The sequence below is a fragment of the Xenopus laevis genome, chromosome 8S, assembly GCF_017654675.1.
Source record: "Xenopus laevis strain J_2021 chromosome 8S, Xenopus_laevis_v10.1, whole genome shotgun sequence".
Classification (NCBI taxonomy): domain Eukaryota; kingdom Metazoa; phylum Chordata; class Amphibia; order Anura; family Pipidae; genus Xenopus; species Xenopus laevis.
In genome coordinates, this window is record NC_054386.1 from 88,686,949 (window position 1) to 88,713,642 (window position 26,694).

The 26,694-nt window shown below is 42.8% G+C and overlaps 1 protein-coding gene and 1 pseudogene across 2 annotated transcripts; one reads left to right on the forward strand and one right to left on the reverse strand.

Annotated features, from left to right (window-relative positions):
• Nucleotides 1-723: 723 nt before the first annotated feature.
• LOC108706286 lies at nt 724-1,709 on the reverse strand (annotated as a pseudogene).
• Nucleotides 1,710-1,720: 11 nt separating this feature from the next.
• Nucleotides 1,721-15,662, forward strand: LOC121397801. Of its 2 annotated transcripts, none has more exons than XM_041575402.1 (7): nt 1,721-1,928; nt 12,105-12,158; nt 12,564-12,654; nt 13,565-13,632; nt 14,017-14,175; nt 14,732-14,866; nt 15,437-15,662. In XM_041575402.1, the coding sequence occupies exons 1-7, from the start codon at nt 1,721-1,723 to the stop codon at nt 15,634-15,636; spliced, it is 915 nt and encodes a 304-aa protein (XP_041431336.1). In that variant the 3' UTR covers nt 15,637-15,662. The 2 variants fall into 2 exon arrangements, with proteins under 2 accessions (XP_041431336.1, XP_041431337.1); XM_041575403.1 differs by lacking the exon at nt 1,721-1,928 and adding an exon at nt 11,216-11,408.
• Nucleotides 15,663-26,694: the final 11,032 nt, after the last annotated feature.

Here is a 26,694-nt window from a genome sequence, read left to right on the forward strand (position 1 = left end):
AGGCCGGTATTTTTTTCCAAAAAAGTTGGCAAACCCTAGTTGGAGCCTGATGTTGGGGTAATTGCAGTGTCGGACTGGGATGCCAGGGGCCCACCAGAAAACCTTAGGCTGAGGGCCCATATTCTAAACTATTGGAACCTCACTCAACCTCTTTATTCTCCTAGTCTCTTTTCTCTACAAACTATACTGTATTCTTCCATTATTAAACCTCTCTGTTCCCATAAAGAAATGAAGGCCAAATGGTTAGAAGCAAGAGGCCACTGACACCTGGGCCCATCTGGAGTTTTCCTGGTATCCCGGTGAGCCAGTCCGACACTGGCTAATTGCTTCTTGTTCATTGACTCCTCGGGGGCCCATGTCCTAGGGCTGATCCAACAAGTGACATTTCCCTGGGGTAGACTGCTAGCCCTTTAGTGCAATGATTAGGCCTTGGAATAAGATGTGGAGTTGAAGCTTAGACTTCAATTAGATGATAAACCTCAGTCTGTCAGTGGATGTAAAATTCCTGCATCAAAGACCCACATGAAACAGACTGGAGCCAATTGCTTAGGAGCTTCTCTCTCGTGTCCTGTGTCTGGGGCAGATGTTGTTTAGCCGGAGGGTAAATTCTACCCTTATCTTTCTCACTGCCCCCTGGGTTGCCCTCACTCTGGGGCATGATTGTGTCCAGCATCAGATGTCAGTTGCCACGTGGCTAGGGGTAAGTCCTATTAGGAGCCACAATCACTGGACTAGAGGCTGGGGCTACTGGGGAGGATGAGTTGGCTCCTGCTGCAGTTACTGTCCCTCCTCAGGCCCCCGGGCAGAATGCCGGTAGGAAGGCCCTGGTAGAAGTCGGGGGACGTGACCCTGCGGAGCAGCCGGCCACACTGAGAAGCTCCTCCCTTGCGCGCCTGTTGTCCGTCCCAGGTTTGCGCGCAGAGTAGAGCGGAGCCCGGCACCTCCAGCAGCTCCTTCTCCGGAAGAGATTTCTGTCTCCGGGCGGCGGGGGGCTGTTGTTGCTGCTGTTGTTGTTGGGGTCCCGGGGCGCAACTAGTTGAGCGATTTAGCACCGCGCGGGCGGGTCTTTCCTCTTCTTCCGCTTTCCCGAACGGCCGCGCAAAGCGCTCCAGGACCTGGCGGGATAGAGGCTTAGGGCTGCGCCCGGCTCCGTCTCCTTCTTTGGCAGGTTTGATCTACCGGCGGCTCAGCGCCTTCTCACACTCCCGGTTACCGGATAAACGAGCCGCCTCCAGCGCGGACACCCCGGCCCGGTTGGTGACATCCAGGCGGAGACCGAAGCGCTTGTAGGAGCGGAGCAAGAAGTGGAGCTCGGCACTGCGGCCGCACGATGCCGCGTATGTGAGCGCCCTGTTCCCCGCTCTGTCCGGGATCCCGGGATCCGCGTTGTGTTGCACGAGCAGCTTCACCGCATCCAGGTGTCCCAGCTCACAAGCCAAACTGAGCGCCGTGCGTCCCGCCTCGTCCTGCGCGTTCACGTCGGCGCCTTTATCCAGCAGGAGGCGCAGGAAGCGGGTGCGGAGCTCGGACTCCCGGAGACACACGGCGAACATGAGCGGAGTGCGACCCTGATCCCCTGCCGGAGAGTTCACGATCTTCCGATCTAAAGCGTCCAGCACGAAGCGCGCCAGGTGCACCTTCCCCCCGTGCATCGCGTCTAGGAAAGTCCGAGTGCCCGAGCTGCGCTTCAAATCCCGAGGCCGGAGCATGTTTTACGGTAATGAGTTCCGAGCACTGCTTCGGTCAATCCCGGAATCCTTCGGCCTTTCGAGACACCGCTCTATATAACTTCTTGTCGCCATGGCGACAGGTACCGGTGATGCTGCAGCCTGGGGAGGAGGAGGTCACAGAGTTGCAACGAGTGTTCTCCCCTGCAGTTAGTGAGGAATGGTACAGCCCAGGAACAGAACCACAGCAGGGGCTCATGGGTAGGTTGTTCCCCTTTCATGTAACTTTTAATATGTTGTAGAGAGTGATTTTCTGAGGTTATTTCAATTTTTTCTTTTATTATTATTTTTTGAGTTATTCAGCATTGTATGTAGCAGCTTTCCAGTTTGCGCTTTTAGCGATCTGGTTGCTATGGCCTGAATTCCCCTAGCAACCAAGCACTGATTTGAATGAGAGACTGGAATATGGAATAGGAGAGGCCTGAGTAGAAAGACGAGTAATATAAAGTAAAAATAACAATTCTATTTCAGCCTTAGAGAGAATTAATTTTTTTTTTTACGGGCAGAGATTCGGGGACACGCTCAGATTCAGATCTCCTCTTCTTCAGGGCGACTAATCTCCCGCCTGCTACAATGGAAATCACCGATGGGATGGCAATCGGTGCGCTTCATTTTCCGAAGTCGCCCGAAGTTTCCTCGAAAATGACCCCCATTTGAAAGCTAGAATGAGTCAGAAGAAGGTGGCGAATAATTCAAACGCTATAAGAAATAAATAATTAAGACCAATTGAAAAGTTGATTAGAATTGGCCATTCTGTAAGATACCAAACATTAACTTAGAGGGGAACCACCCCTTCAAGACTGGCTGAATGGAATGAGGGTGTGCCGGGATTTGGGGAGGTGTGGGTGCTGGACACTTAGGGGCAGATTTATCAAGGGTCGAATTTCGAAGTCAAAAATACTTCGAATCGAATCCTCCGACATTCGAAGTCATCATATGATCGTATTCTGATCGTAGTACGATCGTACTCCGATCGTACTTCGAATCATACGTTTCGAACGATATTATCGTACGATTTTCCTTCGATACCCAAAAAACATTGAAATATGCTCTGGCAGGTTCCCATAGGCTAACATAGCACTTCGGCAGGTTTAAGTTGGCGAAGTCGAGGTTTTTTTTTAAAGAGACAGTACTTCAACTATCGAATGGTCGAATATTCGAACGATTTTTACTTCGAATCGAAGTAAATTTGAAGTCGTATTATCCTATTCGATGGTCGAGGTATCCAAAAAATGACTTCGAAATTCGAACTTTTTGTACTTTGAAAATTCACTCGAACTTTCAATCACTTTTTTAGCATACATACAGAGTATGGACAGTAATGTGCGATGAGCCCTCCTCGGAGAGACGTCCTCTACCTGACTTAGTAAATTATTCTAGGTTCTAGTGGCACGAAGAGGTCAGTCTTATCTGCAATGAGTTGCCACAACCGCCCTCCAATATATCTTTATCACTGGACAATCCCACACCATATGAAAAAGTCAGCTGGAGAGTGATGACATCTGGGGCACTCTGAACTAATAGCTGGGTCTATTTTATGCAATCGCTGTGGGGTAAAGTATACTCTATGCAAGTAGTTAATTTGTGTCATCCTATCTTTACTGCTAATCAAACCCTCAAAGATGGAGGTTAGTGATTCTTCCCAATTTTCTTGCGTGATCTCGGGAATGTCATGCTGCCACTTTGCTCGTAATTTATGTAAAGGGGTACCCCTCGTATTCTGCATCAGAGCATAAAAGTGCGATAGCGGTTTGCGTAACTCCTGATTATGTATCCCTAACTCTAGGCCATTTGGAGTGATGTCCACAACTTCATTCTTAAATTGGGTTACAAGTGCGTGTCTCAGCTGCAGATACCTGAAAAACATAGTATTCGGTAAAGTATAAGTGTCTTTCAGAGCTTGAAAACTGACAGGTTTACCTTCTGTTATGACATTGGACAAGTATTTATATTATACCTTGCCCAGAGCTGGGGATCTGGGAGCAGCTCCAGCTGCTTCAGATAAGGGTTACACCATAGTGGGGTAAAACCGGAGCACTGGTGTTGCAGCTTCGGATAATATTGGAGAGCCAACTGCCAGGCCTTTATTGTCTCTTTCATCAGAAGAGATACTGCAATATTGTATGTGGTACCCCGGTATGGTAGATTTCTCAATCCTTCAAAGACCCTGCCAGTTTAGCTTCAAGTATCACAGATGCATTCGTATCATCGGAATTGGCCCAGTTTCCTTACAACCACCATCTGTGTTGCCAGATAATAAAGGAACAGGTTGGGGGCTGCCAACCCTCCCTGATGAGAGGGGAGTTGTAAAGTGGTGAGAGCTAATCTGGGAGTAGTGTTATTCCAGTACAGTGTAAGTGTGAGACTTTTGAGTGTAGAGAAGGTTGCTCGTGGAATCAACGTGGGGGACTGCCTAAATATATAAGTTAATTTCGGTAGTATCACCATTTTAAATAGATTTATTCTACCAATTAGAGATAGGGGTAAACTCGCGCAAGCATTTCTTTTCTGTTCCATATACTTAATTTGAGGCAGAATGTTAAGTTCAGTATATTTGGCTAAATCAGCGTGGATCCAAATCCCTAGATACTTGAAGGTGGACACCCAGTTAAGACCAAGAGTCCTTTGGGGGGTAGCCGATGGGAGAGCATCAATGGGAAAGAGGATGGACTTGGACCAGTTGATCTTAAGTCCAGAATAGTTAGTGTGATCGTTTATAATATTTAGAGCGTGAGCTAGTGCCAGATGGGGGTTGGGTAAATATAATAATGTGTCATCAGCATACATTGAAATCATTTCCGTCAGTTCCCCAATCTTAAGCCCTTCAATTTTGCGGGAGGCCCTAATGTGGCAGGCCATAGGTTCCATGGCTAGTGCAAACAATAAAGGGGAAAGAGGGCAACCCTGCCTGGTGCCCCTAAGGATCGGAAATGAAGCAGACAATTTGGTGTTAGTACGGATTTTGGCTACAGGCCGCCGGTATAGTGCTCTTATCCAGTTAATGTACAATGGGGGTATACCTACTCTACTCAGTGTGGATTCACTCGAACTTTAGTAAATCTGCCCCTAAGGGTTTCTTTTCTAAATAAATAGAGATATTTGCTTTAGAATTGTTAATGTCACATTTAGTGGGGGGGGATCAGTACTTTGAGCTTACTGAGCTGGAACCAGGGAAGTATCCTTGGGGCATTGGCGCTGCTGCTGTAGGAGCCCTGGCATCCCTGACCCAGAGAAGCAGTCACAAACCCTGAAACTGGGCATAAGGAGTTAACCCCAATTAACCTCTTACAGCCACCATTGCTTTGAATAGAGACAGTGAAAGCAGTCACATTATAAAGAATTCAAGTATTGTCTGTCCTTATACAAAAATGGGTGGCGATCCCCTTTAAATGGCAAGAAGAGGGTTAATCAGGGGAAATGGTTGATTAGAATGGCTCAAATCAGACCCAGAGCAGCAGCGAGGGTTCCCTGCATTAAAGGGCTTGTTCACCTTTAAATAAACTTTTAGTATGATGTAGAGAGTGATCTTCTGAGATAATCTGAAATCCATTTTTTATTATTTGTGGAGTTATGTGGCTTTTTATTCAGCAGCTCTCTGGTCTGCAATTTAAGCAGTCTGGGTCCAAATTACCCTAGCAACTATGCTCTGATTTAAACACCAGACTGGAATATGAATAGGAGACGGCCTGAATAGAAATATGAGTTAAAGCTGGTCATAGATGCAAAGATACAGTCATGTGAAATAAAGTTTTGTATTGAGTTTCCCATTGTGTGTGGACATTTTTCATACCATGGCGAACGGTCATTTAGTCGATCAGACGGGTTAGAAGATTTCTGTCGGCTAAAGATAACATCTCTGCGTGTATTGCCTATGGGACAATATCAATGGGTGACTGTCACTACTATTTGTTGGGTATGACTTTTGTACTATTGTTGTCTGTTAAATAATGGCCAGAACATTGTCTGATTTGATTTTTTCCTGCTTTTTTTTAATCTGACTGGTTAATAGTGGATGGTAAGACTGGAACGAACGTTTGTCGCACAAAGAATAAAGTCTGCACGTCTATGGGCGGTCTACTAATGGCAGAGACACACGTAGAGATTCTGGGAGATTTAGTCGCCCAGCGACAAATCGTCTCTTGTCAGGCGACTAATCTCCCCGAACTGCCTTCCACCAGCTAGAATCGAAATCACCGGAAGGGTGGCACTGCTTTGGGAAACTTCGGGCGACTTTGGAAAGTGAAGCGCTCTAAGTGCCCAGGGTCAGACTGGGGGGGGGCCTGGCACCCCACTGGGGCCCCCTCCGACCCCCCCGTGCTGCGCTGGCACATATGTACGCTTGCGCCAGCGCTCCGAGTGTGTGTGCATGTGCCATCTCGCTAAGTTTTTTCAGCATTTAAAAGCCTTTGTCTCACAGATCTGGGCCTGCGGGGCCCGCCGGTGTTTTAGATTCTAGCCGGCAGGAAGGCAGTTCAGGGATATTATTAGTCGCCCGAAGAAGAGGCGATTTGTCACCGGGCGACTAATCCCCCCGAATCTCCATGTGTGTCTCTGCCCTAAAAAGTAGCAATAACAATGCATTTTAGCTTTATAGAGCATTTGTTTTTTTAGATGGGGTCAGTGACCCCTATTCGAAAGTTGGAAAGAAGGCAAATAATAATAAAAAAAACTGCAAAAAAATAAATAAAATAAAACGAAGACCAATTGAAAAGTTGCTTAAATTTGGCCATTCTATAACTAAAAGTTAACTTAAAGGGGAACACCCCTTTAATCAGAGGCGGAACTAGTTGTCTGGACACCTGCTGTCCAGCTCTTTGGAGGTTTAAAAAGGCATTATGGCTGTATTATTACCCCTCATTCAGAGTCATGTTACCCTTGTGCATTACTCAGGGAAGGGTCAGGTGTCAGTGAATTGTTGCAGAAAGCAGTTGCAGTTTGTTGCTTTGTCTCTGCCCAATGTGCCTGTTAGTGCCAAGGCAGCAGCGGGATGGCATGGCTCTGTGCACTTTAGATGGAGTAAGTAGCATTTTGCTGCCAGTCTGTAGGAGGGCACCAATAATAATCTTATCTTCTCCTTTGTAACAGAAGAGGCGTTGGGGAGTGGAGCAGTCTCAGGAAACCTATTATTCCTACTATACTTTACTTCCCAAATTAAACAATTCCACAGCTATTTATCCATCAAGCCCTGGGCATGGGAATAAGCAGCTTCCAGATGGTAGAGAGAAGACTTGTGGCGGAGATGGATTTCTGTCTCTTCACCCTCAGCTGTGGCTGATACCCCTCACTAATGGGTCCCCTCGTTAGGGTTAGCTTTTATAATGAGGCTTTTTGGCAGAGAGCCCAGAATACTGAGCACCTGCACTAAGGCACATTTGTAACAATTTAAGATAAGCAAAGATACAATTGTAACTATTTAAGATAAACAACTCTCTTGGGAGAACTGAGACTAGCATCTTAAAGGGCAAATAAATAATCCCCAACCAAAGGTGCGGGCAAATAGAACCCACAATATTAGGGGTTTTTTTATGTGCCCCCCGCCAGCTCTAGGCCACTGGCACAGTTGGAGAGGACATGTTGGGGCACACGCATGTGCATAAGGGCCTGGCAGTTGCGGGTAAATCACCCCGTTGGGTTGAATGGGGTAAGTAGCGGGTGGGTTAGAAACAGGTGCCAACTTATTTTTGTCAACTGGCACATCACTATTCTTTAAGCTTATCAGTGATTGTTTGTAAATGTAATTGCAAGCAGTAACTGTCTCTGAACTGGTGGTTCTGCTCTCTTTCCTGAACTTGTGGTTCTGCAACCTGAAACAATGCAGCAGAAGCCATATAGACTTAAATGCAGCATCAAATTCTAAATAAATATTTGTGGAGTTGTCTGTGGCACCATGGGCGTCCACAGATAGGGGCAAGGGGGGCACTTGCCTCTTCCTGAACTTGTAAAATAAAGGATATTCTTTAATTTTTTCTTTTTTTATATTAACACATTTCTTAAAATTACCATTAAAGGGATCCTGTCATCAGAAAACATGTTTTTTTCAAAATGCATCAGTTAATAGTGCTACTCCAGCAGAATTCTGCACTGAAATCCATTTCTCAAAAGAGCAAACAGATTTTTTTATATTCAATTTTGAAATCTGATATGGGGCTAGACATTTTGTCAATTTCCCAGCTGCCCGCAGTCATGTGACTTGTGCCTGCACTTTAGGAGAGAAATGCTTTCTGGCAGGCTGCTGTTTTTCGTTCTCAATGTAACTAAATGTGTCTCAGTGGGACATGGGTTTTTACTATTGAGTGTTGTTCTTAGATCTACCAGGCAGCTGTTATCTTGTGTTAGGGAGCTGCTATCTGGTTACCTTCCCATTGTTCTTTTGTTTGGCTGCTGGGGGGGAAAGGGAGGGGGTGATATCACTCCAACTTGCAGTACAGCAGTAAAGAGTAATTGAAGTTTATCACAGCACAAGTCACATGACTTGGGGCAGCTGGGAAATTGACAATATGTCTAGCCCCATGTCAGATTTCAAAATTGAATATAAAAAAATCTGTTTGCTCTTTTAAAAAATGGATTTCAGTGCAGAATTCTGCTGGATCAGCACTATTAACTGATTCATTTTGAAAAAAAATGTTTTTCCCATGACAGTGTCCCTTTAAGAACCTGCAATAAGCGTATAAAAGGCTTACATCTTGCAGTCAGCACCCCTTCAAATAATGGAAGTTCTTAAAGAGATACTGACAATGGAAAATGAACCTTTTTTTTTACATCTACCATAAAATGTTCTTTGCATGCTTCTTATAATTTTGCCATAAAGTATTTGCCCAATGCTTTTACATTACCTATCTGACTCCCTGTGATCCCCTATGAGGGGGCTGCCATATTTGTGCTGCAGGAGTCCATTAGCATTAGAAACTCTAACTGACAGGCTGAGATGGGACAGTCAGTTGGCAAAACAGTCAGGTCTAGGAACTTCAACTAACAATTACTTACAAGCATGATCTATAGGTAACTTTCAATGTACATTCATATTTTAAAAAGTAGTTTTTTAGTGTCAGTATCACTTTTATGCTAATTCTACCGCTCAGAGCAGCAGTTTAGCCCTGCCCTTCCCTCTGTGAGAAGCTTCCCGCTCCTCAACTGTGTGAGGAATGAGAGATTCAGAGTAGAGAATCTCCTCCTGGTGAAGCAGCTTCTTTCCCAAGGCAGATCAGTGTGAATCTGTTGTGTTAAAGGACCAGTAACATAAATTTTTTTTAGATTGTTACTATACAACGAAAAAAAAACACTAAGTCAAATTAATCTTTAAATTAGCAAAGCATTTATTAAGAAATAACTTACAGAAACTCCACTTCTGCTCCTCTTCAGAAAAGGCGACAGGGCGACCATCCATCCTGCGGCGCTCGATTTCTCCTCCCTGGCTATTCACTGACAGCATGTGGCTTGGAAGCCCCCTGCCTCCTCGCGCTTCTTCTACTTGGATTTGGTTCCATTTGGCTATAGATAAAGAAAGCCATGTGAAGCCCGTTGAGAATAGTAGAACATTGAGCTGCAGAGATAGGGCCACTGAGGGAGAGCCCAGGTACATGCTACATAATCCTAGTGGTATGGGAGCGAATCTATGGTCCCCTGATGCCTTATACGGTTCCCTATCCCCAAGCTCCCCCTCCTCTCCAGGATGGATCGGGGCTTCAGGGAAGAAGAAGTGCCCACAGTGGCTTCTGTTATCGGCCCTCCACCATGTAGAACAGAAAAATTCTGGCCCTCGGTACCATAGAAGTTGGACAGCACTGGTGTAGCTTATAGGCTAGGGACAGCCTCTTGCTTTTGAGCCCTACCAATAGGTTATTCCCTAGCTCCTGAGCAATATGATGGAACATTACAGACAAAAATAAACTTATTATTGAGCCATGTATTCCTCAAATAGGCATTTGGGCCAGTGCATTTACGGCAAACCTTGATGAGATCTGGGCCCGTGCAGCTGGCACAGGAATCCGCTGGCTCAGCTTACTGACAGTTGCAATACTTTTTTTCCAAAATGTTAAAACTGAATGATGCTATCTCTGGTGTTTCAGTCTGGCAGCTCAGTAATCCAGGTACAGATTCTGAACATTTAGCGGATACTTTTTGTAGCAGTATATTTGTAATATTATCAACTATTGTATTAATTCTGCTTTTAGGACGAGGTCACATGTGGCTTTTTTATGTGGTGTTTTTAAAAATGCACCAAATGGGCACTTAAAGTATCCATTTGGCCCAAAACGCGTTAGGCTATACACGTCCTCATAAAGATTTTTTACTTTTTATAATTATTTTGGCTACTGCACTACTATTATTGAGTCTCTTCTAATCTGTATGGAAAAATCCAAAAATTAGCAATCCTTGGACTGGGGGTCTTTTTGATGAGACCACAATATAACTTTTCTTCTGGACTATGGTATTTAATTTTGTTGTAGGAGCAGAACTAAACACTACACCTTTAATTTTAAATAGCAGGGGACTTTTTTACCCATAAAGTGGATCACCGCACCAGAGGCCTCCCCTTCAGACTAGAAGAAAAGAACTTTCATTTGAAGCAACGTAGGGGGTTCTTCACAGTCAGGACAGTGAGGTTGTGGAATGCACTGCCGGGTGATGTTGTGATGCTGATTCTGTTAATGCCTTTAAGAGGGACTTGGATGATTTTTTTGGACAAAGGCTATTGTGATACTAAAAACTACAGTAGTATAGATATGGGTATATATATATATATATATATATATATATATATATCGTTTATATGAGTATATGGAGGGCTCAGTGTCAGTGTGTGTATGTATGGATGCTGGCTTTCATTTAGGAGGGGTTGAACTTGATGGACTTTGGTCTTTTTTCAACCCTATTTAACTATGTAACTATGTAACTATATTATGTGTGCACTGGCAGGCACAGCATGGGCCAGGATGGAAAAGTCTGAAAAACCCAAGGATGGAAAAGTCTGAATCTGAAAATCCGGCATCTCAGACCTATCGAGGTTGCATATAAGTCAATGGGAGATGTCCCAATGATTTTTTGATGTGTGCTGGGTTTCGTGCAATACCCCCGGGCAAAAATCTTAGTTTTCGGTTAAAAAAAATCATGAAAATCTTATTTTTTCCAGCAAAGCAAATTTTCAGGAAAATTTAATAATAAGTGTAAAAAACCTGAACGGATTTGATCGGAGTTTGTTGCAGAAAATATTAAGATAAATTCCCCCTAAAAGACTACTGCAGCACAAATATGGCAGATCCTTTATACTGGAACATTGGGATTAGGTTAGTAATGTTGAACTAATCCTTTTAAAATAACATTTTAAATTACATTTTAATCAATTCAATTATGAAGCATGTGTAAAGAAAACATTATGATAGTTGTAAAAAAAATATTTAATTTCTGGTGTCAGTATCTCTTTAACTATAATGTGCCAGTTACTAGCCATACTGCAGCCTTGACAATATTAATTATGACATCACAATGTGAGTGATGGCATCACAATGCCCAGTGAAATTTCCCCATCCTGTATCCTGAGCTCTAACTACTCATTTGTCAGTTGGAGAAGAAGAGTGAACAAGTCAGTCATGGCTTATTCAATCTCTATCCAAATTATTATTTCTATATTATTAAATTATTTCATCAATTTTGCTGTGGGCTTCCCGGTTTGGAGACTGGATGGTAATTATATTTATTTTGAGTCAGATTTATTTTTTTTATTTTGGGAAGAGATGTAAGTGAGAAGTAGTGTGAATAGTAAGGTGGGAGGGTGTCAGGAAAAGGAGCTGTAACTGTGGCACAGGGTAATTTTGTTTGTATGTTTTTTTCTTTACTTCATATAACAATAAATGTTATAAAGGCAGTATTTTGCACAATGTACAAGATACTGTAATCACCCTTTAATGAAAACCCTTAGGGTCAGGTCACACGCTGCTATTTCGGGAAATTAGTCGCCCAGCGGCAAATCGATTCTACTTTGCGCAACTAATCTCCCCGACCTGCCTTCCTGCTGGTTAGAATGTAAATTGCCGATAGGATGGCTGTTGGATCGATTCGGGTTTCCGTCGTCACCCAATATTTCCTCGTGAGGCAACTTAGGGCGACTGCAGAAAACAGAGCCAGGCAGTTCAGGGAGATTAGTTGCCCAAAGAAGAAGCGATTTGTCGCTGTGGCGACTAATCTCCAGAAATAGCAGCGTGTGCCCTTACCCTTAATGAAAAGATCACCCTTTAATGAAGGGTTAAACAGATTCCCTGGGCCACCCCACAGGGTCTGTTTCCTCTATAGTTACGCCACTGTGTGTATCTATATATTAATTCATTTTCATTGCATTCATCTAATTGTAATGTCTCAACTAATGGTATTTATTCCTTACAGGACCCAGTGATCAGAAGGCAGATTGTACTACATCCGATTCTATGAAACAATTAGGTAAAGTTGCACAACTTATTGAAACATGCCAATCACATGTCACTTGCAATAACCCTAATCATTAATACATAATGGGCCTCTATTAGTTTTATTTGTATTTCTATTTTTCTTCACCTCTTCTATTGTCCCTGTCATTTCAAATTAATTTTACATTTTATTTCTAGTCCTGTTTATTCCTATTCCCTCTATTGATTGTGTTAATTCCATTATATAATTATTCACTAAACTGTAATATTTCCCTTTTCCATTTGCTTTTTCCACCAACCACATTTCCCCTTTATTCTGGTATCTCAGGACAAATGCTCTCTCAGCCCTACACTTCTATAGTGATATATGATAAACCTATTCTACATATTTCTAGCACTTACACATTCATACTCTTCATTAACTTATTTTCTTGTTTAGTTTTAGAGATCCCTAAACCGTATATCCGTTTGGCTGGAGCATGCATTAGTTTGTTGATAATTGGACTTCTGGCATTAAGCATTCGTTTCTGGTGAGTTCTTTAAAGGGATACTGACTTTTTAAAACTAGTGTGAGAATCCTGGGGTTCGACTAATTTGCACCAGGTCTAGTAACCTACAACACCAACCAGATCTTCAGTTTAAACAGATGATCAGTAAATGCTATCTGCTATTTGGTTGGTCACCACACCTTGGGCAAACCTTGGACTTTTTCATACTGCTTAAAGGGATTTTATAGCCCCTATAGATAAACAGTTAGGGGTTATTTACTAAACTCTGAATGAAAAAATCCTGAAAAATTTGTGATATTTTTTTTTATAAAATTGGACTTTTTATAATTTACTCCGAGGATGGAAAAGTCAGAATTAGAAAATCCAGCATCTCAGGCCTGTAGAGGTTGCATATAAGTCAAAGGGAGGCCCAATGATTTTTTGATGTGCAATACCCCCGAAGTATTCTGAGTTTTCAGGCAAAAAAACATAAGAAATCTGAGTTTTCGGGTGAAAAATCCACAAAAAATCATGAAAATCTGATTTTTTTTCCCTGCAAAGCAAATTTTTGGGAAAAATAAGCGTAAAAAAGACAAGCAGATTTGATTTTGTAGCAGAAAATATTGAGATAAAATCGGACTTTGATAAATAACCCCCTAAAATTAATTTTATTGATCTTCAACTTGTAAGTAAAATATATTGCCATAGTAAGATTGTTATATAAAGCTATACAGTACATGTAGTGATTTCTATATTCTGGTCTTTATAACATCTTGCTGTTGAGCCAAGCCAATCAGTATGAAATTGAAAATCTCAGAAACCTCAATTAAAAGTTCTCAGAATAAATTTACACCAATTCATATTTTGAGGTTTAGCTCCCCTTTTAGATTTCTATAGACAGTGAAGGGTTTAATTTACACAGAAACAAATAATTTTATCTTTTCTTTCCCAGCAACAAGCATGTGAAAGAATTAAAAAAACGTGAGGAAGAGGTGCGGAGTCTTCAAGTAGTTGAACCAGGTAAAATTCTGTCCGTTTATTTTTGTCTGTGAAGGTTTTCCCCAATAAATCTCTGAAATGGGTTCATATAGATCAAATGGCAATGCCCCTATAGAGTAAGAATATCCAGGACTGATGAGAAGCATTATAACAAATAGGAGGGCTGCTGGAGTGATTAGGAAGGTTCTCTAAACTGAAGTTGACTCATCATCACAAAAATGAGCGTGCAATAAAGCAACTATATAATTATTAATATCTATTATAATATATCTAGTAACACCTAACAACCAATTAGACGTTAGCATTTTGGTCTAATGTGATATTTGAGAGTAAACATTTGACTGGTTATTATAGGTTGCGGTAAAGCAAAATCAGAGATAAAATGTCTAAACTTTTACTTTTTAGGAGTAAAAATACACATAGGAGAAGAAGGAAACTCTAAGGAAAATGAAGTGACTCCTAATAAAGAAAATAACAATAAAGTGGGAGAAATACCAGAGTCTGCTACAATAACGGATGTCCCTCAAGAGAACTGTGCTGAAACAGATAAAGAGATAAAAGATGGTAAGTACAAACTAAGATGAGTGAAGGGGAAGAGGAGTTATTTTTGGTCAGCCAACAGCTAAAACACCAGACTCTAAGGGGGTTATTTACTAAACTCTGAATAAAAAAATCATGAAAAATTTGTGATTTTTTTTTTTTTTATAAAAATTGGACTTTATCTGGGAAAATGGGGACTTTATTAAACCCTGAGGATGGAAAAGTCCAAATCAGAAAATCTGGCATCTCAGACCTGTCGAGGTTGCATATAAGAGCTTTCAAGCAAAAATCTGAGTTATCGGATGAAAAATCTGAAAATCTGATTTTTTTTCCCCCAAAGCATATTTTTGGGAAAATGTTATAATAAATAAGCATAAAAAAACTGAGCAGATTTGATCGGAGTTTGTAGCAGAAAATATTGAGATAAATTCGGACCTTGAGATCCATATCAACCGGCAGTTACTATTTTCTGATCTGCTGTTTAAATCACAAATCTGACTGGTTAATATGGGTTTCCATGGAGCAAAGGTTTGCCCATTATCATAGTAACCTCATTAATTAATTGAACTTTTCTTTACAGTTGAATCACAGCACATGAACGAAGACACCACTAAAAAACAAAAAAAGAAAAACTGGAGGAAATATCTTCCTTTTACTAAAAAAACCAATCCACCTCCTGAGAACGGTGTGGAAACAGATAAAGAGCTAAAGGAAAGTAAGTACAACTAAGTGAAAGGGGGAGATAAAGGTTAAATATATCAGCTTTATAATATAAAGGATGAGAATTTAAATTAAGGAAAAAAATATGTAAAATGAAAACATACAATTCCAGCCTCTAAGATAATGGGTTGGAGCAGAGTTTTGGTCTCTAACCAGAACTAAAGAACTACATGTAGGGTAACACTGACATCGTTTTCTTACTTTTACCATCTTGTCCTACTGCTGCCGACTTTACCTACTAAGGGTAAGGCCAGATGAGGAGATTCGGAGTGAGGCAACTTTGGGCGACTATTGAAAACGCATCGCCGCGTGTGCATAAGTGCAGGCGATTTTGCGCTGTAGCCTATGGGGAAAAAACGCTGCCTGAGGCAGTTCGGGGAGATAGTCGCGCAAAAGACGTGGCGATTAGTCGCAAGGCGACAAAACCTCCCCGAATCTCCTCGTCTGGCCTTACCCTTAACCTGATTTTCCTCACTCTTCCAATCTACAACCACAATCCACTATGTATAAGGCTCAGCAGTATGGGGGGTGGTTACACGTTATACTAATCAATATTATCTTGTAGGTGGGAAGAAACGACTAAAACTTCTAAAACGACTAAAACTAGTAAAACAACGAAAACCAGAATTATCAGAGGAAACAGATGAACAGAACAAGAAAGTTGATGAAACGCAAGTAGAGGAAGTTGATCAGAAGAAGAAAAAAAGAAAATGGAAATGGAAATGGAAAAAGAAAAGGGCAGAAATGACACTTCTCCCATTATAAAAACCAAAGTCGAAGGAGGAGCAGTTTGAAATAAAAAATGGAATAACGGCAGCCCTTTCCTTGTGAGGCAATTACGGGCGACTTTGGAAAACGATTTACATTTTAGCCGACGGAAGGCAGGGGAAGACAGATCGGGGAGATTAGTCGCTGCGAAGAAGAGGAGATTTGTCGCCTGGCCCGAATCTGCCTGTGTGGCCAGACCCTTTAGCTGGCCATAGATGTTGAGATTTTTAAAAGATCAGATCCTGATTGTGAGACCACGATCTTCTCAGAACGATCGTACGAATTTACCATCAACTAAAAAGACCAATGTGGCAGGAAAACAAAGGGGAGCTGCCTGCTTGGCCCTGCAAACATAGATACATTGCACTGGGACCGACAAAGATCTTTTGACCTGGCCGATAAATTTCCCCACAGATGTCGGCCGAAAAATCGTAAGATGTACGATCGATCGAATCTCACTAACCGCACGATAATTTCGAAGGATTGGTCGGGCTTCCCTAAAATGGGTCATTCGGCAAGAAGAATCGTCGCGTCTATGGGGAGCTTAAGAATCAGTGTGACCTTTAAACATTGATAACGTTATAATGTTTTTTTTTCCTGTTTATATTGTTACACTTAAAAAAATAAACCATTATATAAAAGTATACCAGCTTTATTTTCTATTGACTTGAGTAATAAAATACATGGGAACACCTTAAACGCCTTTCCTTATTGCTGTGTGATTCACAATTTAAAGGGTCAGCGACCCCCCCCAGAGCTGTTTAGAAAGACATAAGACGTTAAAAAAATAAACTTTACACTTTAGAAAAACGGTCACAAATAGAAAATGAAAAGTACATTTTTATTTCTGGTGAACGATCTGATAACAACTGACCTGAATGTGTTTAAAGGTGAACAACCCCTTTAAGATTTAGTTTATGTTTTAGCGTAAGTTACCCAATTTACATACATTTGCGCTATCCAGCCAGGCCCCCCTTAGGGTCAAACTTTGATCCACAACAGGACCCCCTCTCCCCTGTGATAGTGGCTGAGTATAGTATAGTGGTAAGTAGGCTTGGGCAAATTGGACCCATTTCACTTTGCCAAAAATTCACCGCTAGCGCCCATTAACATTTATTTTGACTAGCGGTAAAAAAAATTTTGATGCACAACGCCATACAAGTCTATGCCCGTCATTTCCACGCCAAAACCACAGTCCACAGTGCTACAAGCTCTAGGCAGGGTGTTAATTTAGAAGAAGGTGACCCCACATCTTCTGGGGGGGAGAGCAAGAGATATAGAGGGCCCAGTGGGATACTGACTGATCTGATTAGGGGGGCCCTAAAATGAAAGAGGATAATCAGACTATATAGACGGTGTCCATTTTAAGACATTAACCCCATCCCAATACACACACGTTTGTACAGAACAGGAGAGGATCTAATGCTACATCTCTATTGTGCTTAAAGAAATCATTGCACAGCTCTTTAATATGCCTGTAAATATTTTGTACAATAGACACAATGAATGAAGGTACAAATCTTATTTTGTTGTGTATTAAAATAAAATACTAACAAGTGGCTACATTTTTATGTGGAATATTTGTGTGTTTTTCACTGCAGGACAACACCCATTGGGAGTATGTTTATTTTGCATTAGCTGATGTGTTCTCTGTAGCTCAGGCCTTTCTCTGAGACAGGGCTTCTTGGCTACAACTGGCCCATTCTTGCAGCTTATGGAATAGTGTTGTAAATATCATTATTATCAGAAAAACCCAATCACTGCCATGTGACTGATACGGTGGCCTGTGGGGACAGGCCCAGATTTGTGCCAAGGCCACAAAGGCCCAGGCTTAGGGTGGAACAAATGAATAGGCGACATGCTATTCTGGAGCATTAGGGACTAGGCACGTAGAAGATTTTGTGGGTTATTTGACTCTACAAGCTCTCTGTCCCCTGTTCTCCAGATGTAGGAACAAAGGGTTCACATGTGTGATCCTTGGGTGACAACGGAGAATCCTGGCTTCCAATAGAAATCCAGCCCTGCTGTGGGGGGTATTTGTTGCATATAAGATTGGCATCTGGCTGGTAATGCCACCCCCACTCCCATTAATGTAATTGCTCTACCACTTACATCACTATTCCAACACTTCTATGTCATCAGCCCACCCCCAGCATGCCCTGGCTGGTATTTTACAATTCAAGTGGCTAGCTGTATGGTACCACCCCCAGCCACTTATTTTGCTTTAGCTTGCCTGCCCTTATGGATAGGTTGGGGGGCGGCTATGTAAAGGTGCTAGTGGGACCCCCCTAAACATTATGCCACTGAACTGGTGCTACATGAGAGGCTGTTGTTCTGGGGGTTCTGGTCCTGGATACAACCCAAGCAGTTAAAATGGCTGTTTTCCTTTTGTTCTAAAAATGCATTTCAAGAGGCAAGAAATTGAGATTAAAGATTTGGCAAATTGTTAACATGCAGTGACTTGACATTGACACTTTTCTCTGCACAGACAGCACTCCAAATTCATAATAAAAATGTGCCTTTATTTATTTCATCTTGGGGCCACATAAGCATGCAACGTTATGAGTGGCACTTCACTCTTTATCAAGCTGTGTGTCATACTCTGCCTCCCCTATGCTCACTGTGTGCGCCATACATTGCCTGATTTATACTCCCTGTGTGTGTCATACTCTGCCTGTCCTATGATCCCTATTGAACACAAGCCTGGTATTTGTTCTGGGGGTTTGTTAGCATTTGAAAATAATTGTTAGGGGCCCCTAAGGTGTTTAATCATATGCTGGGGGTACTGTATTATACACAGGGGAGGAGGAGGCATATGGATTTAAGGGTATGTCGTAATGTCTTAACTTTTTTCACATAAGAGTGACATCCCTCCCTGCAGTGAGCACCAAACATTTGTTTTTTGGTGTGCTATTAATGTGGATGTGGTCTTGTGGTAACATGGGTGTGGTTTAAGGTGGGTGTGGTCTAAAAACAGGGAGTGGCTAACACTGGCTTCCAGTGTCGGACTGGCCTACAGGGATACCAGGAAAACTCCCGGTGGGCCCAGGTGTCAGTGGGCCTCTTGCTTCTAACCATTTAGCCTATTTCATGGTCATTCCCTATTTCTTTATGAGGAAAAAATGCTTAATAATGGAAGAATATAGTGTAGAAGTAGAAGTAAGTAATACAAGAATAAGAGAATAAAGAGAGGAGGAATAATAGTTTAAAAAGTGGTCCCACAGTCTACGGTTTTCCAGTGGGCCCACGGTCTAAGGTTTTCCGGTGGGCCCCTGGCATCCCAGTCCGACACTGCACAGCCCGGTACTGTGAAGTGAGTGTGAGCAGCGCACCAACATCACGTGGTGATAAGTGACGTAAGAGGAAGAAGTCGCCATTAGAGACTAAGGAGGATAGAAATATATTGATCACTTGGCCTGACACACATTAAGCTTCACTGACAATTGTTAGTCGTGTCTGAACTAGAGGGTGGTGCTAGGAGCCCGGTGCCTTAGTGTCTTGTTTGTGTCCATGGTGGCGACTGGCGGAGGAGGAGGTGCGGGGGTCAGCAAGACTTACTCGTTCAAGGTGGTGCTGCTCGTAGAGGGCTGCATGAGGAAGACTTCACTGGTTCTGCATTACTGTGAGAACAAGTCCACATTACTACCCTGCAGGTATGGACGGCGGCATTGTCGTAGTTGTCAGGCGCTCACACACGGGTCAATCACACTTGTTTATCTGGTGCTGTAGTGCTGTCATGTCTTGCTTTTATACAAAATAGATAATGGCTTTTTTGGGACCCAGTGTAGTAGAAGTAAAGAGTTGTGCAAAATTCTTTATGTATAGCCATGCAAGCTGGCACTGGATCCAACAAGGAGAAGAAGCGTGAGGAGACAGGCGAGGCTGTGGGAGGGATATCCAGGGGGCTTCCCAGCGACATGCTGTCAGTCCTTTAAACTTAGAGTGTCAAAGTCAGTGTATATGTTTATCTTTGTGTGCATCTATGTCTGTGTGTAAATTAACTGTTAGTGTTAATGTGTGTACTGGCCAACTTTGTTTTAAGGCCCCCATACACGAGCCCATAAAAGCTGCTGACAGACCGAGTCGTTATTGGGCCATGTGTGGGGCCATCTGACGGGCTTCCCTGATCGATATTTGGCCGAAAGTCGGCCAGATCTTGATCGGGCAGGTTAAAAAATCCAGTTGAATTGTGGCCGCATCTGTGCGTTTATGCGGTCCCGCGATCCGACCGCCCGTGTCAGATGCATTATGATCAGCCCGAAAATGGTGTAAGGTCAGGGAAAGGTATTATGCATTATATATGGATGGGACCACAAAAAATGGTATAAAATATGGAAAAACTTAAAATGAGGGTATGTAAAATGGAGGCTTCGTTGTATGTATCCAGCTGTAACTAGAACTGTAGAAGGAATACCATTCTACAAACTGCTGGCTAGTAATTGTGCTAAGAAAGTAGAAAAGAACAAGTGCTGCCCTGGCAAACAAGGAGTTTGTGTTAGAGTCCTGCAGTGGGTCAGGTACCCGCAGGTTACCCGCAAAAACCTGTGGTTCCCTGCGGGTTTCAGGAAGAAGTTCCAGGTGCGGGTCGGGCCACGGGTCTTCTCAATAGTGATTTTTACTCCTTTTTTCTGATCATGATTAAGTCACTTCCAGTTACTCATTTTTTTCTGATCACGCCTACTTCCGATGAAGTCACTTCTGGTTTACAATGACAGCACTTCCTGATTTTTGATGGTCAGTGGGTCGCGGGTCCGGGATTGCGGATAAGGTACCTGCTGGTCAGGTAGCAGGTCCAAGCGGGTAAGAATGAGGGTTGTGGGTCCAGGTTGCGGGTACGGGTCGGGTACGGGTTCCAAAAAATGGACCCGCTCAGGATTCTAGTTTGTGTCACTAATAGAATGGCAATGATATACATGTGTAACAGTCACTACTTTATATATTTATAGAAAACCTGTTGTTAGGTTTGTGTGGAAACCAAAATATGGGTTCAAGTCATTTGCGGAATATGTTTTCTTCCTTGCCCCCTGGAAAATTGTCTGTGGACATCCATGGCTCCCACTGGAATAATAATATCTAGGATAGAAGCAATAATTTATGCCCATAAAAGGACAAGCACTTCTGATGGAGTATTTTGTATAGTTTCTATTTTGCCCTTAGCATCCTGGAGCAATGGAAATGGTTAACCTTTAATGTAGTTGTGATAAACACAAAGCATTTTGGGCTGATTCCCATTTCAAGTTGTGTTCATGACTACAAACAGGGTAATTACATGCTATAGCGTGTCCTCCCCCTCATCATCACTAGCGGCTCCACTGACACTGACTTTTAACTGTGATGGTTTTAGTGTCAACAAAGAAATAATCTGTGCTGCATCCGGCCTGTTTTATACTGGTGCATACTGGTGTTGGAAGAATGGGTTCAGTTTTTAAAGGGCAAATACAAATATACAATATATGTATATTTTGTGACAGAACTTCTGAGTGACATCATATCTTCTTATATATATAAATAATAAGGGGTACGTTATACCTGTTATAGTTAGGGGTATATCAGCTGCAAGGACTGATGGCATGCAGAGCCCATGGAACTGCCCAAGAAGACCTTGACGCACCTGAGTCCCTTTGAGCTTTGCTCTCATATAAACTGTTTGGAAGCTGTAGGAAGGTAAATAAAAAAAACTGAGCAGTCATACAGCGCATTTTCCTCCACTGTGAATTGTGGTTATTATGTTGCCCTTTGCGCCTGAGACATTGGCTCTGGGGACTGCTTTATTGTTTACAACATTTGCTGTTATTCAAAGCCCAGGTGCCCATGGCTAATTAGAACTGCTTCAATTGCAAAACAGCCAGCAGGCCTTAGCCTAAGCCTTTAGGGCTAGTCCACACGGGGAGATAGCCACGCGTTTGCGGTCGCGGCGACAAAGCGCCGCGCCAGTCGCGCGACCGGCGCAGGCGACAGTTTTGTATGGGCGCCTATGTAAAACGCCTGTGCTAACCACACGAGGCGATGCGCTTTTCAACTGTCGCCTGAAAAAGCCTGGCGAGGCATTTTCAGGCGACTGTTGAAAAGCGCATCGCCTCGTGTGGTTAGCACAGGCGTTTTTACATAGGCGCCCATACAAAACTGTCGCCTGCGCCGGTCGCAGCGACTGGCGCGGCGCTTTGTCGCCGCGACCGCAAACGCGTGGCTATCTCCCCGTGTGGAATAGCCCTTATGTAACAGTAAGTGATACACCCACAGCATTAAACCAAGGCCTTAGGAGATTCGGGGAGATTTAGTCGCCCCGGTAACTAATAGCCTCTTCTTTGGGGCAACTAATCTCCCTGAACTGCTTCCCCGTGTCTGATACTGAATTAATATAAATTGATAATGGATTAAATGTAAATAATTAATCAATTCCTAAGATATATATAGGTTGCCTGCAAGAATTAAGTAGTTCTATAATATCTATAATGACATAACTATCATATGTTATAGAATGAACTACTTAATTCTTGCAGGCAACCTATATATCTTAGGAATTGATTAATTATCCTTGCTCCCCCGTGCGCGGCCCAGATGGACCGTGACTTGTGCATGCGCAGGTTAACAGGAAGAGGAGAAAAAGGAAGGGACGACGATGGGGAGGGAACGCAGGGGAGGAGAGCTACAGAGGGTGGGAAAGTGACAGAGGGGAAGGGAAGGGTTGAGAGCAGCGGAGGGGAGGGAGGAAACCAAAGATGGCTGCACAAACAGACTTGGGGTACGCAGAAGACAATTTAAGAGGTACCTGCCCAGCTCCCCCTGTCATTGTGCCCTAGACAGGTGCCTCTTCTGCCTGCCCCTAGTTCCGACCCTGCTGGGTACTGTAAAGACTTATGGTCATCCCGAATACCTGAGCTGGTATTTTAAGACCCTACGGTTAGCCTGCAGAACAAAGCTGGTACTTTAAGGACTTATGGTCAGCCTGCAGTACAAAGCTGGTACTGTATGACCTTATGGTCAGCCTGCAGAAAAGATGTGGTTACTGTATCAGTCTGCAGAAGCTAGCTTGGTACCGGAAAGCTTTTCTATGGGGTATTTAATTTAGACATTGCCATTTTTCCCTATAGGAGCCCCTAAAATGCTGTTGTCCCATGAAAAATGTTATCTCTTCCCTATCCTAATACCAGCTGCGTATACGTTAACTTCATTCTACGACTCTAAGGAAACAGTTCCCTCTAGTGAGCAAAGTCATTGCATGGCAAACTGTCTGCCTATAGACACTGATACCACGTACTGTCACTCATGGAAACCTTGTCTTGACATTCCTCTATATAGCTATAGTACAGAACATCCACATTTCCGTCTTGTCTGACCTGATAAAGAAAAGCAAATAAATAGAATTGTGTAAAAAAAAAAAAATTGCTAGGCAAAGTCTAGAAATATTCCTAATTCTCTGAGTACTATGGTGGTGGGGCGCCATTGGGTTATAGCCTAAGATACTGTATGTTACTTTAGCAGAGAAAGCAGCACAGCTGTGGGCAGCATATTATTTTTTATTGCAGCCTTCCAACTAGACTACATTTATTTCCCAGTTAGGTTTCGAATTTGCATGGAATTAATATTGCTCTAAATCTTTTCTGTACTCATTCAGGGAACATCACATTTTGTGAGGAACCCTTACGCCCTACCAGATGTTCCTCAACGAACCTGTGAAGATCAGGGGCATTAACAGGAATGTGTTATATTTGAAGGGACAGTGTAGAACTTCAGATATGTGTGTTGCACCACTGTGCTATTTCTCTTGTAATTGGGAATAACACCAATACATAATTAAGGACTAAATATTCCATAGAATGAAGCTGCATTCTGTCTGGAACTGGTACTTTGCAATGCAGCCTGCTCAGCTAGAACTACCCTCACAACATGTACTGTATTTTCTATCTATCTATCTATCTATCTATCTATCTATCTATCTATCTATCTATCTATCTATTAGCCAAGAAGATCCCATGAATGGTACATACCCCGCCCCATCCACATTTAGGGCAATTACACACGGGCGGTTCTTCCTGCGCTCCCATGCATTGCGCTTTCTTTCGTTCAGCCACAGGGGAGCGCAGGAGTAGGCGCACTCAATTATTATCAAGGGGGCTGTTCTCACACAGCTCCAAACGCAGGTGGGACGCAGCATGTTGCATTTAACCTGCGTTCGGCACATACATGCATCTGTGTGAGTACAGCCCCCTTGACAATAATTCAGTGCATCTACTCCTGCGCTCCCCTGCAGCTGAACGAAAGAAAGCACAATGCAAGGGAGGGCAGGAAGAACCGCCCGTGTGTAAGAGTCCTAAGTCTTCAGTACAGTCAGAAACGGAACTAGAGGGGGACGGGCCCTGGCGCAGGACGCGCAGCCGGGCCCCCCTTCGTAAACCCGGAACTGGCCGGGATATGCACAGCGCGCAGACTGCCGGGGGGGCCCTGAGGGGGTGTGGGCCCTGGCCCGCTCGCACCCCCTGCTCCCCCGGTAGTTCCGCCCCTGAGTCCAGTTGTGACTAGCGATGAGCAAATTTTATTTCACCATCTACAAAATGTTTTTTTTGGGGGGGGGAAACTGCAGCTTATTGACTTTAATGCGTTTCACAAATTTTTCAGCATTTGGCAAATTTTTATATAGTTTTGTGAATTTTCTGGCGAAACAGAACAGATTCACTCATCACTGGTTGTGACCCAAGATTTACTTTAGATGTAATTGTGCACCCTAATTTAATCATTATTGTTTGTTACAGAAAGAAATGTTACTTTGTTAAAGATGATCATATAAGCCCACCCTAAACAGCACAGGAGTCATGTTGGTCCCAGCTTTTTTCTCATTGAAACATGTCACATATCCAACTTTATCCCAATACTCTCACAATGCTCTCACTCTGATTCTGTAGTGCAAGTGACAGAAATTACTTTTAGTTTTTATATTGGACTGTTGTCTAAATGAACCCATAAAATCTAGGGAATTTAGTTTGTGAATATGATCATTTGCTCTCATTTGCATTAAGGCAGGAGTTAATAAGGGGTTGGCTCCCTTTAAGGGGCTCAAAGTGGTGGTGTGGGGAGGAATATTTTATTAGCTGAATGCACAAAATGTCTCCATAATATATTGATAACGGGTGAGTGTAGAGGACCTCTTGTCTTTGGTCATATATCAGCACCCTTGTTAATGGGTAAGGAGGAACCTGAGCAAACTTTGGACTATAGAAGAGCTGTGAAGATGTGGAATTCTCTCCCTGAATCAGTGGTACAGGCTGATACATTAGATAGCTTTAAGAAGGGGTTGGATGGTGTTTAGCAAGTGAGGGAATACAGGGTTATGGGAGATAGCTCATAGTACAAGTTGATCCAGGGACTAGTCTGATTACCATTTTGGAGTCGGGAAGGAATTTCTCCCCTTCTTAAGCAAATTGGAGAGGCTTCAGATGGGGTTTTTCTGCCTTCCTCTGGATCAACTAGCATTTAGGCAGGTTAAAATAGAGTTAAAAGGTTGAACTTGATGGACATTTTTCAACCTAACTAACTATGTAAAGAAGGGGAGGCTTGAATCCAAAAAGTCAGGAAAGCACTCAGAGGGGGACATCTTCACGCTGTGGTGTTTTTTGGTACAGGGATAAATGGTTTCAGTAGAAGCTGTTTGGAAGTAATATACCGGTGTCAGGGCACGAGACTATGGCCAGTTATGTTTTTGCTGCTACTGGAACTGACAAACTTGTTATGATGAGCTTGAGCACATGGTTGGATACTGCCAGACCAATGGATGCTAAAAGGATGCGGCTGGTGTTCCAGGAAAAACTTTCAGCAGTTGCATCAGACGGGGATCAGCTGGAGGGGTGTCCCGCGCTGTGACCAGCTCCCTAGACACGTTCTGTGCGACATTGTTTAATGGAAAAAGAACCTCAAGAGAAAGTGTTTTAGGAGAGGAGCTCTCAGTGCACAGGCCTTGATTGGACTTGATTGGATTGGATAAAATACAGTTCTGTGTGATCCAACTGTATTTTCCTTTGTATTTGTAAAAGGCTTTAATATACATAAAGTCTGTAATTTATCTGCATGAGATCATACTTGAGCCTAGAAGAAAACAAAACTAAAATTGCCAGTTTAAAAAGGACATAAAGGAAAATGATCACAACTCATTTAAAAGAACATTGGAGGTTGCTGGTTTATACTGTACTTGGCACCCAGTGTGGCACATATTAAAGGAGAAACAAACCCCTTATTAAAAAAACCCTACCCCACATAGACCCCCCCTCCTCCCCCCCCAGCCTAGCTGCTCTTTAAGAGTGCAGACCAGACTGCTAATGGGGGCCTGGGAGTCTTGAGTTCTGATGTATTTAAGAGATACGGACATCAGAAACTCTTTTTATACATCTATCATAATATTGCCTTTGAAAGCTACTTATAACTTTGCCATAAAGTATTTACAGATGCTTTTACATTACCTGTCTGATCCCCCATGTTCCTGTATGAGGGGGCTGCCATATTTGTGCAGCAGGAGTCTGTAAGTATTAGAAACTTTAAAGGGCATGTAAAGGCAATAAAATAAAATCACATTTTTACTTTCGTTAATGAAAAAGAAACCTATCTCCAATATACTTTGATTAAAAAATGTGTATTGTTTTTATAAGAAACCTGACTGTATGCAGTGAAATTCTCTTTTCATTTACTGCTGTGGATAGGAATTGTCAGACGGTCCCTAACTGCTCTGCAGGGAAACAATCATACTTATGAACAGCAGGGGGAGCCCCCGCCTTACTTCCCAGCCATGCAGAACTCAAGCAGCTTTGTTTATGACGATCCCTAAGCTGCCCAGACCACACTGAGCATGTGCACAGTCTTAGTCTTGCAAAGATTTATAACAAAGTTACAAGATGGTGACCCCCTGTAGCCAACTTTGAAAGCATAAATTATTTGTTTGATTAGGCTTGTGGTGCAGTAAGTTCATGTTTATATTTAGTATACAAAATACAGCATTTCTAGCCTTATTCTATTTTAGACTTTACATGCCCTTTAACCAACAGCCTGAGATGGGACAGTCAGGTTTAGAAA